We start from the raw sequence: 14,066 nt of genomic DNA, 5'->3' as shown, positions 1-14,066 counted from the left end.
GAAAGGAGTCACATTTAGCAAAAGGCAGGGAGCATTAAAGCTGCATGTTTCACATGCTGCACATCTACGGTATCTGCAGCATTAAAAACCTTTCGCCGTTATCTGAAGACGAACAATATGAGGAAGAAGCGCAGAAAGTTATTAACCTTTGATCCTGGTTGTAGATACGAAGCCGTGCCTGGGAAGAGGACGGGAAAAACTGATATAAAGGAGGAATAAAGCGGAGAAGAAAACAGGTCAGAGAGGAAGATGAAACTATATTGATCGCTGAGAGGAAATGAGCTTGTGCCAGTCGTAAAAGTAACACAGATGACATCATGGAAATAAACTATAAACCTACACCAGGTAGAACAGACTGGAAACATAAAATAAAACAGGTAGACGAGAGACTGAAGCTTGTTTTTTGTTTGATATAAAAAACAGACTAAAGAAAATGGAGGAGAAACAAAAACAAAGAAAAAGAGACAAGCATCAAATTCATGTGGGTCGTGAAGAGGAAATGAATGAGAGAGAATTCACAGCCGGACTCCCAGAGGAGGAACCTTAAAGAACGAGGGGAGATGAGAGCGTGGAGGCCTTTTCTTCAGCAGGCGCTTCTCTGAATGTTAACAGCAAATCTGCTTTGTTTGCTTTCAAACATTTCCGTATAGACAACAAAGAAAGCGACTGACTGATGAGGAGCAACAAACTTGTAGAGCAGCAAAGTGTATTGACATAGTTGCTACATGATCACCAGATGTCTTAGATTAAATGATGAATGACATGCTAAATAGAATGTGCATATATAGTGCAGTTATGGACATAAATGTTTTATTCACCTGTTGACACACATCATCAGCTGATCCAAAGAAAATTTGCCTTAAGAAGTTAAACTCAACACAATGACGTGTTTTTACATAATTTTCTGCATGATCTTCTGAAAAATGCAAAAAATACTTTGTCAGTAGAAAACACACTTTTGCTAACCAGCTAATGTACTAAAAGCAGAGCTAACTTTTCATTTAGCACTTCTGGATAAATTCTAAAGTGATAATTTACTTGGTTGTTTTGTAAACTTTCAGTTGGATAGAGTTTATTTGAAGTTTTGGCTATCAACTTTTAAGAATTCTTCAAGTAGTCAGCCTGTTGTATTCATGCTCTTATTTTGAAGTAGGGGAAGACTGATTACCCAGCATTATCTCATCTTCTCCACCCATGATGTGGTGCAGCAGATTATGTTTATTCTGTACCCAAATGCTGTAAATAGTATAAAATCTACTGATGTCCTGCGTGCTTTCTGACCAAAGCCCTATTGTGGTTAATTAGCCAAATTAGCAACCGAGTTAGCGATACATAACAACAATAAAACTGAAACAATGTGTGAAATGTTTGTTGTAAAGAATCACTTCCTGAATCTCAACTATACAGGTAGGTGTGCATTAACAATTCTGACATGTAGAGGACGATATAGCATGTTGCGTCATTGACATATGGTAGAAATTGACTTGGTTGAACTTATTGCTTTAGCATTAGCATTCTGCTAAATACCACTTTGGTATAGAGCATTAAATTAATGTTTATGTTTGGGCTTTAGAAGTAGTGCAAGTAATATTTTATTTTCCAATGTCCACCTTCTTTCTGTCTTCTTTTTGAGGCACCAACTCAGTCATTTAAAGTTTTGTCAAGATCTGGAGTTTTATGGGGCAAGAAAGTCCAGCAGTAAACCCTGAAATATAAGAATCAGTTAGCTTGATGAGTGATTTAAATTTGTAATTCAGTACACGTATGTCCATATTTATAAAGTATCATTATTTTAAAAAGTAATGTTTTAAGCCAATTCAGCACTGCTTTTTTTGTATTGGATCAGTGTTAACTCTAAACCTCAGATATCAGTATTGGTAGTGAAAAATATGGATCGGTGCATAGCTTTCAGCAGAGCTAAACTCCAAATTATTTGTAGAAAATCCACCTATTCACTGATTTACATATAAATTATATTTCAATAGATATTTAGAAGAAATTGCAACCTTTGAAGTTGAAATACCTGGCCACAATGCTATTGGCTGGCATTTTCAAAGCACTCAATCCAATATTGCAATTTATTTTCTTTGGTGCTGATTGGCTGAACCCACAAGAAGTTATGGAAAAATGTAGATAATATTTTCTGTGATAGTATGGATTTGACTGTGCATATTACATACTAAAGTATATTTTCTGTTTGAAGTGTTAAAATCGGCTGTTAAAAGTGGGAATCTCACTTTTAACTGCCTATTAAAAACATTTGTATCCACAAATTTTAGCTATTCACGGGTTGCTGTGGTTCCTAACCGCCACAACTGGGGCCCATGGTAGTTTAAAGCAGTTTGTCCCGAGAAATACCAGATCACTAAACTCTTAAAAAAAAACATTTCACTTCAATATAAACTACTATGCTTGAACACTAAAACATCTCTGTAGGATAACATGTTTTAATTCATTACAGTATCAAGAACTCTTGTTATAAAGTGTTAAGGGCTTCTTAAACCTCTTTGTTGGGAGAGAGCAAGAGGTTAATAAGAGAAGATTATAGATTTAATTTGGACCTTCACCCACTGGTTTTTTGGCTGCCACTCCTCTCATACTTTCTTTTGTTCTACTCAAACAGGGCAGTTTTAATAAGACCTGAATCCATAAATCATCCTGGGTTTGAAGCTTGAAAGAGAGTCCAACTCTTAATGTAAATGACAGCAAAAAAAAAAAAAAAACTGCAGGGAGCCAACAGTCATTTTACAGTCAGTATTATCAACTGGAGTGGCAGGATTATGATTATCATCATGGTTAATAACCAGCGAAGTGGAGCTGCTATGCAGACGTGTCAACTTACCTTTCATTGTTCATTAGTGGAGCAGTCAAACCTCAGACTTTATTGCCTGGTGAGTGAGTCAGGTTGGCCTCTTTCACTTTCATGACGTTTGCTTTGACATTGATCTTTGCATTTCTCTAACTGTCCAAGTTTTCATTACAGGAAACTAAGACCTTAGTGCCTGTCTGTCTCTTTTGATGCAGCTTAACAGAGTTTATTTGTAGTAATGTGACCAATATTTTTAATTGTTTGTTGTTGAACTAATGCAACCATGTATATTCAAAGACGTCACAGAATCTCCTGTTCACAGCCATGTTGGAATCCCAGTGAATGGTGTTAAATCTATAACTTGCTAAGCAACAGCTAAAAATAGTGGTGGTGCATAAACAAGTTCATCTTGTTTATATTTGCTAGACAATCAGTAACAATATATGTTACGATAGACACATGATCAATATCAATATATAATATATCTTTCCTAGGTCTATCACCATGGTAAACTCTCTTTGAATGCATGAATTTTGAAGAGATGAGGTTGAACCTGTCCAGAGGTTCTAACGGAGCGGTGTTGTTGCAGGTTGGAGTCTCCCACCCGCTCTTTACTGATGGAGGCCCCGAAAGGAATCCAGATCCTGGCCGAGGCCGGAGATATCCAGGCCATCTGCAGGAACGAGCTGCGGCTGGAGTCCAAAGACGGAGAGGTGGGTCAGCTTCCAAATGGACTTTAAGGTTGCTTGGATGCTAAACTCACTAACTGAATAAAAAGACGTCAAGAATGATGAATAGAAATGGGATTCTCAGCACATCTTCTTATTCTGCTTCCTCTGTTTGTTTACATTCTGAGTCATTCAGGATATGATATTAGAAATGCTTCCTAGAAGACAACTGGACTTCATGTCTTGTCTCTTCAAGAGTCCTTCAGTTTTGAACATCAGATAAGATGAACCTTACTGATCCCAGAATTGGGAAATTATTGGGCAGCAGTAGCCTGACACACAGACAGAATGCTAAACATAAAGATAAAATACAAAATAAAATACTGACATCAGACATAAATAACTCAAATTGGACATCAGTATGTGAACACTGCTTAATGTAGAACTGAACTGAACTTTTTTTTTTTTTTTTTGTATTTGACACTGTTCTGATGTTTTGATCTTTGCAGTACAGTCACACGATCTTTCAACGTGCAGTTTCATTTCATTTCCACCCCGCCATCCAGGAGCTGAGCAGAAAGATTATGCATAGCTTTCTATTCCCCACACAGCGAGGTCCACTTGGCTCTCTGTCGATGGAAAAACCTCCCACTCTGTTGCAGCGGAGAAAGTGGAGAAATTAACTGTCTTTGTCTTCTGGCTCCAGCTCAGTTTAATATTCCTTCTGTCCAAATGTATTTTTAGCAAACAACACAAACAATATTTAGCTCTCTGAGCCAACGTGGGCCAACATTATTAAGATGGCCGCTGGCAATTTTCCTGCTCACTGTCCGTCCACCAGGAGTGCAAAAAAGTAGGAAAACTAGAAGCAGAAGTTGATTTCTTTCTCTTTTTTCTTCCTCCTGATCCTTTCATGTGCTAATAACTATTTATTTTCCATTCATCTTTCCCACTTTCTGTCTTTAACTTGGATTTTTTAGCATCTTTCTAATTCTCCCATCGTTTTCCTTTGTGCACCCGAGTTCCTCCAACCATCCAGCGATTCGTTACACCCATCAGCCTGGCATTCATCTTTCCTGATAAAAGGATTTTCCTCCGTACATTTCAGCAGTCATCCCTTGTCAGATCTGCGAACATCAATGTAGGAGGATTAGGGGAGAAAGAAAGTATTTAAAAGTTTCTCACAAAACAGTTTGCTGTTTTTAGGAAAAGCTGCTGATATGAGACCAATGGAAGCAGTGGAGGTTATGAAGGTGACCCTGGATCCAGTCTGGTCCAATTAAAAGCAGAAGCCACGCCTGCAGACATGTGCTCAAAGATTAAATGTGGAACTTCCTGTGAACAGAGCATATAATTAGAACAGTGCTCTCACACTCCATTAGTCCAGCAAATGTCCATTTGTCAAACCTCTGTCTTACACCGCAGCTTCCATGTCTGCTGGAGCTGCCGCCACAATTACAGAAAGGTTTTGGCTATTATCCGGTGACGGGCCACATGAGCAGATACTGAAATTATCGGGAACGCAGCACGGCCGCTCATTAACGGGCCGCCGAGCACGTGTCTGTGTCTTCATTAGATAAATGCAAACTGTCCAGACACACTGCAACAAGTTTTAATTACAGAGACTCTGCATTTGGACCGAGACTGAATCCTGCATCAGAACATAATCATCTAAATATTGATAATAAAAAAGTTTCTGTCTAATTGAGATGATTTATACAGAGAGCTCAGAAGGTGTAGACTGACATCAAAAACAACAAACACCTTGTCTGTAGGATGTGGTGTGAAATTACAAATATGTTGGGGTATTTTTCCCTTTTTTTAGGGTTAATATACATTTTTATTGTAACATTTCTCCCTTTTCCACTATAAACTCTGTGGAGTTTCTGGTTAATTTATATAAATTAGAAAAAAAAATTCCTACTAAATCAGAATTGGACGGTCGGACCTATGAGAGAACAAATATATTAGATCTGATTCACTGATGCATTAACTAATCACACCATGTTGAGCTTAGATTTAAGAGATTTCTCTCTTAAGTTTTGTAATTCAAAGTGAATTTTCCAGCGTAATAAAAAAGATGTAGATTATAAACGCAAAATAATATTAAAATAAAATATTCTGGTTAGATTAATGCTTTACCAAGCTTATCTACATGTACTCTTGCCCTTCTGGACCCACAGAGTCCCGGTCTATCTGCCCCTTGTGGTGTGAGGATTTGTTCAGCAGCAGCTGCCTGAGGAAGTCAGCTGAGAATCAGCTTTAAAAGGGGTTCCAGGTCATTTGTTGACGATGCCTCCCCGGAGCTCCTGGTAATAGCTCCTTTACTTCTTCGTTTTATGGCTGGAGAGCTCCTCCTCTCTGTGGCCAGTAAAACACTGGCCAGGCACGAGCCCCAGGAGACCGAGGAGGAGGACAGGGAAGAGAGATTGGATTCATGCAGCAGTGGATTTTTACTGCACAGAGTGAGAAAGATATTTTGTTCCAATCAATGAGAGAGATAAAATGAGTTATGAGTAAATGTGTTTGTAAAGGGAGGGGAGCAGAGAAAACTTGGGGTGCTTTTTCTGTCATTGCTCTGGAGAAATAACCAGCAGTAAACTGCAGGCGATTTTGGGATTTACTGTTTTGGATTTTTATCCAACAAATATTTGTTGAAACAAAATAAAGAAACACTTTTGTGAATCATGGTTATTGATCTTTTTTCTTATTGGTCGAAGCCCAAGTTAGGTAAACTCCAGCACGATTCAGAAAATACAAAAATAAGATTCAATGGCGTGTGGCTCTGTGATACTAGAGAATTGAATATATTTTTGTCTGTGCATCCAAGAAGTTTTCACAGTGATTTACTTTTTCCACATTTTGTTACAATGCAGACTTATTCCAAATTGTATTAAATGAATCTGTTATATCAGATACCCTTACTTATTAAAAATAGAAAACCAAGAAATCACATTTAAATAAGTGATCAGTTTGACCATCCACCTCTGCCAGTGTTTTCAGCCTCCAGTCTTTTTGATATGATGCCACCAGTTTAACTCTCATCTTCAGGCAGTTTGGTTGATTCATCTTTGCAGTAGTAATATTTATCTGGAGGGAAATTTGACTGTCAAATCAAATAAGTCTAGAAAATGCAGTTACAGACCACATAAAAGTACTGTCTGGGAATTTAAAGGGAGTGTTAACTGTAAGAATGTCACCTTAGAAAACTATTTTCTAAAAGTACAGCAAAGTTTGGAGGATTAATTCATCTTAGATAGTAAAAATTTTACACCTTGTTCTTAATGTTTGAAGTAGCTGTCTGCTTGACTTGCCCATGATCATTTCTTTCTAATTCTCCAAACTAAGATCATTTCAGCTGCCATCCCTTTAATTAACTTAATTTTTTCTTATTAAAAAATATTAACTTGGCCAATTTAACTTGTGAACTGGTTTTGGCCCAGTGAGACTTGCCATTCCCATTTTGTGTATTAAACACAGTTGTTTACCAAACAACCACTTGTTTGTTAAAATGTAGTAGATTTTACTATATTGAAATTGACAATAATGTGTTTGTGATGAAGAGCGTAATGATGAACGGTGGGTTCAGTCTTGAACCACTGCTCAGCCTTTCTATATTTTCTGTGCTGAGATGTTTGTTTTGATCATTATGGGGACAAAATGCTCTGTCATGTTTTTAGGTCAGTGGATCTAAATTAGTTTCACCTTGAGTTCAGAGAATAGATTTGTAACAATTATGGAATCTCTGATGCCTTGAGGGCTTGTTGGACCTGATTGCTCTTCAGGCCCCATGTAATTACATAAGCTTATATTTGTTAAGCAAGTTACTCTGAATAAATCTGAATTAATTCCAGTTAAACAACTTGTAGCCATCACAAAGTGTTCAACACAAAAATACAATTTAGCATGTGATTTCTCTTGGGCACAGATTTCCTACTAGTCCAGCAAATATCTACCATGCTGAGTCAGTTACTGGTAACATTATGATAACATTAATGTCAAATGGCTTGTCTTGGGTTTAATGGAATAGAAATAATTTCACCTTTGACCTATCTCAGTTCTCCTGCTTCATGATTTCCTGTAATATTTATCTGACAGGTTTCCTTTGACTCTATAGCTTCACCAGTAGTGCCTTAATCCAGAGATGATTGTCTGTAACAAGGTTATCAGTTTGTATCCTTGGTATAACTCTTCTGTGGAGCATTGTGAGCTTCAAGCCCAGATCATGACATTACTTGTATATAATTTCCTGTGTTCACAAGTGTTTGTTGTAAACTGAGAGTAAATGACATTATCAGTAGCTGTGTTTCCATTGACCATGTAAGTGAAGAAATTGACATTTCAAAAATAGATCCACTTAATGGAAATCAGGCAATTTTGAAAAAGCTTTAGTTTTTCGATAAAACGTTTTGGTGCTAGGATGAGGTGAGTTTTTTGGTCGTATTGAAATTGGTATATTTTGCAACACTTTTAATCACATCACACAAGTCATGTAAATAACAACCGGGTATTGCCACTGGCGCAAACTAAGATGAAGAAGATGACAAGAAATAGTTGGAGGATGACGTCATGTCTTGTTTTTATTGACTTATTACATGAACAAACGTATTCAATGGATGGATGGTAAATAGCATAGGTGCATGTAAACTTCTGATGGTTACTGTAACTATGCTAACAGGATTTTGCCAGTCAGGTTTTCTGATGTCGAATAATCTACACTTGTCTACAGTCTCACCAGTTTTCTCTCCATTCACCCAGATTGCTCTGGATGCTCAGAGGATCCGTCTGATGAGGCTGCCAGAAGGAAAAGCCTCTTCCAGCTCCTCGTCCTCTGGGACTAGGCAGACTGTCTATGAAGTTTGCGTTTGTCCTAACGGGAGACTTTTTCTGTCCCTTGCTGGCGCCGGATCCACCTGCCAGATCAACAACAACGTCTGCCTCTAGGACTACAACTCTAGGATTTTGTACAACTATAAATAAGATATTTGGTGGGAGGGGGAAAAAATGACACGCAGAGCAGGCCAATGTACAAACGCTGTCTGCCTCTAGGACTGATCCATGGCAAATACAAAAACTGCCGGAGCCAACGGACAACAAATAAGCGTCATTTTTCAATCAAAAACACTTTAACCTTAGGTTCTACTGATGTGTTTAAAAAGTCAATAAGGACGAGTTTGCTTTAAGGTTTCTGAGAGGTGCCAAATTTCAGTGCGAACATATATTTTTCCCTAACTTCTACAAGACTCTAAAGGTTACAGGTTTCAATACCTTTTTAATACAGAAGGACAGAATGGCACCTTTTGCTCTCTCCTGGACAGAGACAAGTATAAATAAGGTTGGTGTTTGTATCATAATGGTTTGACCCTAAATGACTCACATGACACGGCTATTTATTAATAGCAAGCAAACATAGGAAACACTTAACGTAGAAGTCCAGTGAGTATTTTCTCCTGACAGAAATGGAGAGTAAATTCCTCTGAGATCTACTGTAAAAGACACTGATCTGTTCCCTTTTTTTCCCCTGGACCTTCTCAGTGCCAGAACCACTGGGGTCATCACCCATGACAACAGGCCAAGTATCTTTGCTATTTAAATTTGGTTTTGCAGAACAATTGAGAAATATTTTAGCTGCTGTGTTTGTATGTGCTTTTATTTTGCTGATTTTCACTCACAGTTTCTACATAAGTTTGGCCATGTTACCTTCACATCAAACTTAATTTCAATCCAATTACAAAAGTTTTATAAGGGTTTTGTGCATAAAATATTCAATATTTGTCGTCTTCTCATTAATCCCAAATGTCTTTTATCACACAAGCAGTTAAAAACAAATCAATCACAGCCGATTCATTAAATAATCAAGTATTAAAGTAAGTGATTATTGTTCACAATGCTCCATAGAAGTCATACCCTGAGGTGTTATAAATCTTGAAAAATATATTTAATTTTAGTAAAAATCTAATTTAAAGTAGTGTGTTTTCAACCCTCTGCAGTTGTTTTGTCATTTTGCCTTTTAACAAGAATATATTTCCAACCAGGCTTCTCAGAGAAGCAAAACTTACATTATGTTGATTTTAAACCACAATAAATAAATAAATAAATAAATAAATAATGCCTGAACCCTTGTGGTGATCACCCTACTGGTTTCTTGCCCTGTAAGTTTAAAAAAATAAATTGAACCACTCTTTTGAAAGAGGGGAACTGTGCCTGTGCCTTATGTCAATGCACTCGTGGCAAAAAGAAGCACATCAGACAAACTTTCTTTGGCATTAACGAGCTTCATGGTCTGATTTTAGTTTGGTTTTTATCCAGTTCACAAACCTTTTCCTTGTGTGCGAATGCAAAGACCTTCAGCTGCCTCCGACTGTAGACGCTCACATCCAACTGCTGTGAGGGATACAGTATGTTGGGTTTTCTTTCATGTATTATTTTTGTTTTTAAAAGATTGCTTTTTAGTGTGTGTTAAAGCTTGACTTGGCAATCTTGTGATACTGTGGAGTTTAAACTGTATTAATTTGATTTTTAAACACTTGTACACTTACCTAAAGAATACACTAAAATATATTTTTGTCATTAGAAACACGTTTCAAAGTCCACCTATGATCTTCAGCATTTGTTAAATTCTTCACAGGAGATGTACAGATATTCTCTGCAGAAGTTTTGCTGCCTTGTTTAATAACTCTAAAAATATCCAAGCTAATTAAATACTTGGGTAAGAGTTTGGGCACATGTAAAATCCAACTAAAGAAAGGATATTTTATAAATTGTGTTGTACATTTCAACTTGCAAACCTCCATTTTGTTGTGATCATAACACCCCTTCAACATTGGCAGTATTGTGGCAATGTTCAGCTAACAATACAAGACTCAACCCCACCATGTGGTTTGCATACAACCAGGCAAAAACACAAGCTTGACAATTATGTGTCAAAAATGTGTCACGAAGTGCAGAATTGGTCAGTAAAAAATAAAAAACTTATTTGACAAGTTTTTTTGCTGTTGTTTTTTAAGCTCCATATGTTCAAATAAAACCTTTGTTGAGATATGAAGGACTTCTGTGGAGGGTTATATGATTTTAAAAAAGTTGTAATTTTAGACTACAGTTTTATAAACGATGTATGAAAATCACTTTACTGAAGATTAGGCTTTTGTCAATGTTTGCAGTTAGAAGAAAACGTAGATGTTGGTAAAAGAAAAAGGTGTGTATGTGTAAGTGTTCAACAGGGTTGTGTTTTCCAACTGTTTGGAAAATATTCCTGAACCAGAAGAAAACCACTTGAAGATAAAAAAAGGGGGTTTAATTCAATAACATGTTTGTGTTAATTTTCAGAGAAACTCGCCACTCTTTTCTTGATTTACCTGACATGATGTGTTTTAACCTTCCAGCAGCAGCTGTCATTCAGGTTTCTCTCTTAAGGGAAGGAAAGGGAAGAGGTGGAGTTGTTGTGTTTGCAGCTGTATTGTGCAAAGTTGTGAACCAACTCAAGATGAAACATGGAGAGGAGGTGAAAATGGCTCTTTTTGTATAGATTTTGATGCAAGTTAGTGTCTTTAATAGCATAAATCTTTTTAGAATTGATTTCATCAAAATATTTTTTTGACAGACCTAATTATGAATCACCATAAACTAAATATATCTGTGAAGCTAATCCAGATGGTTGGATGCTATACCAAAAAACAGTCAACACAAGTAAAAGAATACTTCAGATTTGAATGGATTTTTTTTTTTTTTTTTTTGCTATATCTTCAAGGTGTCCTACTCCAAACATTGAGTTATATTTCATAAATGTATAAATAATTTGGTGACAAAAGATACAATTTTCCATTACAAGAGACTTGCATGTGACATCCTCACTCTGAGTAGCTATTTATATCACCATTTATCAATCCACCGTTTAGCAATGTTAAAATATACGGTGTGGATGAAAACCGCTGTAAAGCTTTTAACACTGAGCTAAAACTAGCCGACGGAGGCTATGTAAACCAGACATCCTTCTCTGCACACTTCCGCTAATCCACTAATGTGCTAACAGTGGAGCTAATGTTTCATGTAGTGTTTTGCTAACTTGGAAAATGTTTAAATTCATTTTTCTGGAGAAATTCCAGAGAGCTAAATTACTTGGCTGTTGTGTAAACTTTCAGTCGAATTAAGATTGGCATCTGTGTTAATGTTTTAGTTAATAACTTAAGAATTCAAGCAGTTTGCCGTTTTATGCTCTTATTTTGAAGGGGGTGAAGACGTTCTGTTTCTTCTCCTTGTGTTCTTTCTCTTTTTTTCCCTAATCTGATTTCAAACAAAATACAAACAGAAACAAAATGCAATATTGACAATACTGAACAATACATAAGCATAAATACAATAGAACATGTAAATTATGTCAAAATTAAATCGGTGCTTGAGGATTGTAGTCCTTTAAGGGCAGACATAATTAGAATTTAAGTCGGTGTTTTAGCACTAGCTTTTTTTAAATAAAGTATTGAAAGCACTTTTTCAGAATTAATGTTTATGATTAGTGCTGTAGGGCTAGCATGGTTAATTTTGTAGTTAGCGGTGTCCACTACTGTTAATAACCAACACCGGACTATATGCAAGACATTTGGCGTCAAAATGCTACATCTTTTTTAAAATTCCTTGCAATGCAAAATACTATATTTTTTTTCAAAGATAAGTTATAGTCAAGGACATAGAAATATTTTGAGTATATTTGGACAGTTTTAGAAGATGGAGCAACTCTAAGGGGGGTGGAAGTAAAGTTACCACCCCCTTCATATCACACAATTTAATTATTCAACATCTTTAGTGTTTTGTATCCTCTCTTAGTGAGGCGTGCCAACTTTTCCTTGTTTCAGCCTCCTATGTTGCTGTACATTATATATTTTCCCACATAACTAAACCTGAATCTGCTGTATTTACTTTTTGAATACATGTAAACAGACTTTTATAGGGCTGTGAATATAAATAATGTAAACATAAATGCGGTGATGCGGCGTTAAAGAGAAACGTTGCTGTTTTAGAAGCCTTTTTTTTTTTTATGTACGATACATGTTTTTATACTAAAAGGGAAAAAATTGCTCCCAAAAAGTTAAAAGGTATTCATTGACTCAGCATGTACAGCAGTGTATACAATGCTGGCCTGTGGAGAACAAGTTCCTTTTGATTTTTTTCATGATCTCGTCTCTCCAGCTGAGCTCAGACATTCGCTACAAACACAAAGCTTCAGATGTTTTTGTTTTTCTACGTTGGTGCTGAGGTCTTTGCATTCCTTCTAAGTGTGCTGTCTGTAAATTTGCGCTTGTATGAGCTACATTTGGTTCTGCTCCGCTGAACGTGTTGAACGGTTGCCAGTGAATCAAACGCAGAAAACAACTGAAAACCTAAAGGGAAAGAGCAGAAGAAACACCTGCACAGTGTTGAGGAGTATTGTTTTTGCACATATGTAGTTTACTCCAACATTCCCACTTAAATGTGTGTAGGTTTAATTTTTTGCTAATAACATGAACCAGTTTAAGTTTCACAGATCCAGGATTTGTTCTACTAATCAGTCAGTCATTCAGTCATGGTAAGTGATAAGTAATTCTAATTAATGCAAAAAAAGTTTTACCTGTAGTTAAACTATAAACATCCAACAAAAACACACACAAAGTGAAACCCTAAAATTATTTACCTTGTCTGTGCCAAAAACCAACCCCTCAGCGCTGTGCTTTCACTCTGAACACTGTGTACCTTCTTTTCCTGACAGCCCGCTCGTTTCTCCATCTTTTCTTTACTCTTCAGTCAGAAACTGCCGTTCATGGAGTAGTTTTCAAAGATGCCAAAATAAAAAAGGCATTGTTCAAACTGGCTATGTTAGTCACTGGAGTTTTCTTGAAAGGAAGATGAATAAACACCTCAGATTTACGGCCACGCCGCAGCAGATGAAATATGCAGAAATGTGTCATGATGGCTTTAAAAATGTGAGAGTTTGCACAAAAATGTTTTGGTAATTTTGGTTCTCTAGAGTTGCCATCAGCAGTAAATCTTTCATTTTGTGGCGCAGGTATGTCTCGGTGATGCTGAGGACGTCAAAGGCAGACAGGAAAAAACTGTAGAAAACTACAGCTTTACACAAAAATGAGAAAAATGTCTACACAATCCTCAAAAATACTTTATCACAATCAAAGCTATGCAGAACGCTACCAGAGGGCCAGTTTTATGTCAATTTGAGTTTCTTGAGCTTCATGTTGTTGTAATGTTATTCCTTCATCGAAAAAATACCTGGAGTACTTTGATTGTCTCATACATGTTTGAGGATCGCTGTGCATTGTTCTGATGATGTGCTAAAGGTGGAGAGTTAGAAAAAGAGAGATCTTCTTAAAGAGACAGAGGCCAATTTCAAGGCATCAAATTTCTTTTAAGTTATGTTTGATATTACTGCATTTTTATAACAAATGAAGATATAAAATGGCATTATGTGGCTGGAATATACATACTAATGTTGCCCCTTTAAAAGCAGACAGGGAGAAAAAAAACCAAAAGAAGAATACAAATACCTAAAAATTATAGTAAAAAACTTGCTCTGATAAATGCAATGGAGTATTAGGCCCATATTAACA

General features: G+C 36.6%; 1 protein-coding gene across 4 annotated transcripts in view; it reads left to right on the top strand.

Moving 5' to 3' along the window:
- sgcd (sarcoglycan, delta (dystrophin-associated glycoprotein)) overlaps positions 1 to 13,315 on the top strand; it is a 208,334-nt gene extending 195,019 nt beyond the window's left edge. For all 4 annotated transcript variants that reach the window (XM_016678248.1, XM_007565491.2, XM_016678249.1 and 1 more), the window contains 2 exons: positions 3,399 to 3,522; positions 8,236 to 13,315. In XM_016678248.1, coding sequence (XP_016533734.1) covers positions 3,399 to 3,522; positions 8,236 to 8,421 — 310 coding nt within the window. In that variant the 3' untranslated portion in view covers positions 8,422 to 13,315. The remainder of the gene's footprint in view (positions 1 to 3,398; positions 3,523 to 8,235) is intronic.
- Positions 13,316 to 14,066: the final 751 nt, after the last annotated feature.

This window comes from Poecilia formosa, unplaced genomic scaffold, assembly GCF_000485575.1.
Source record: "Poecilia formosa unplaced genomic scaffold, Poecilia_formosa-5.1.2 Scaffold177, whole genome shotgun sequence".
Classification (NCBI taxonomy): Eukaryota; Metazoa; Chordata; class Actinopteri; order Cyprinodontiformes; family Poeciliidae; genus Poecilia; species Poecilia formosa.
Note: the sequence above shows the minus strand (reverse complement) of the source record. Positions and strands in the feature narration are given on the sequence as shown.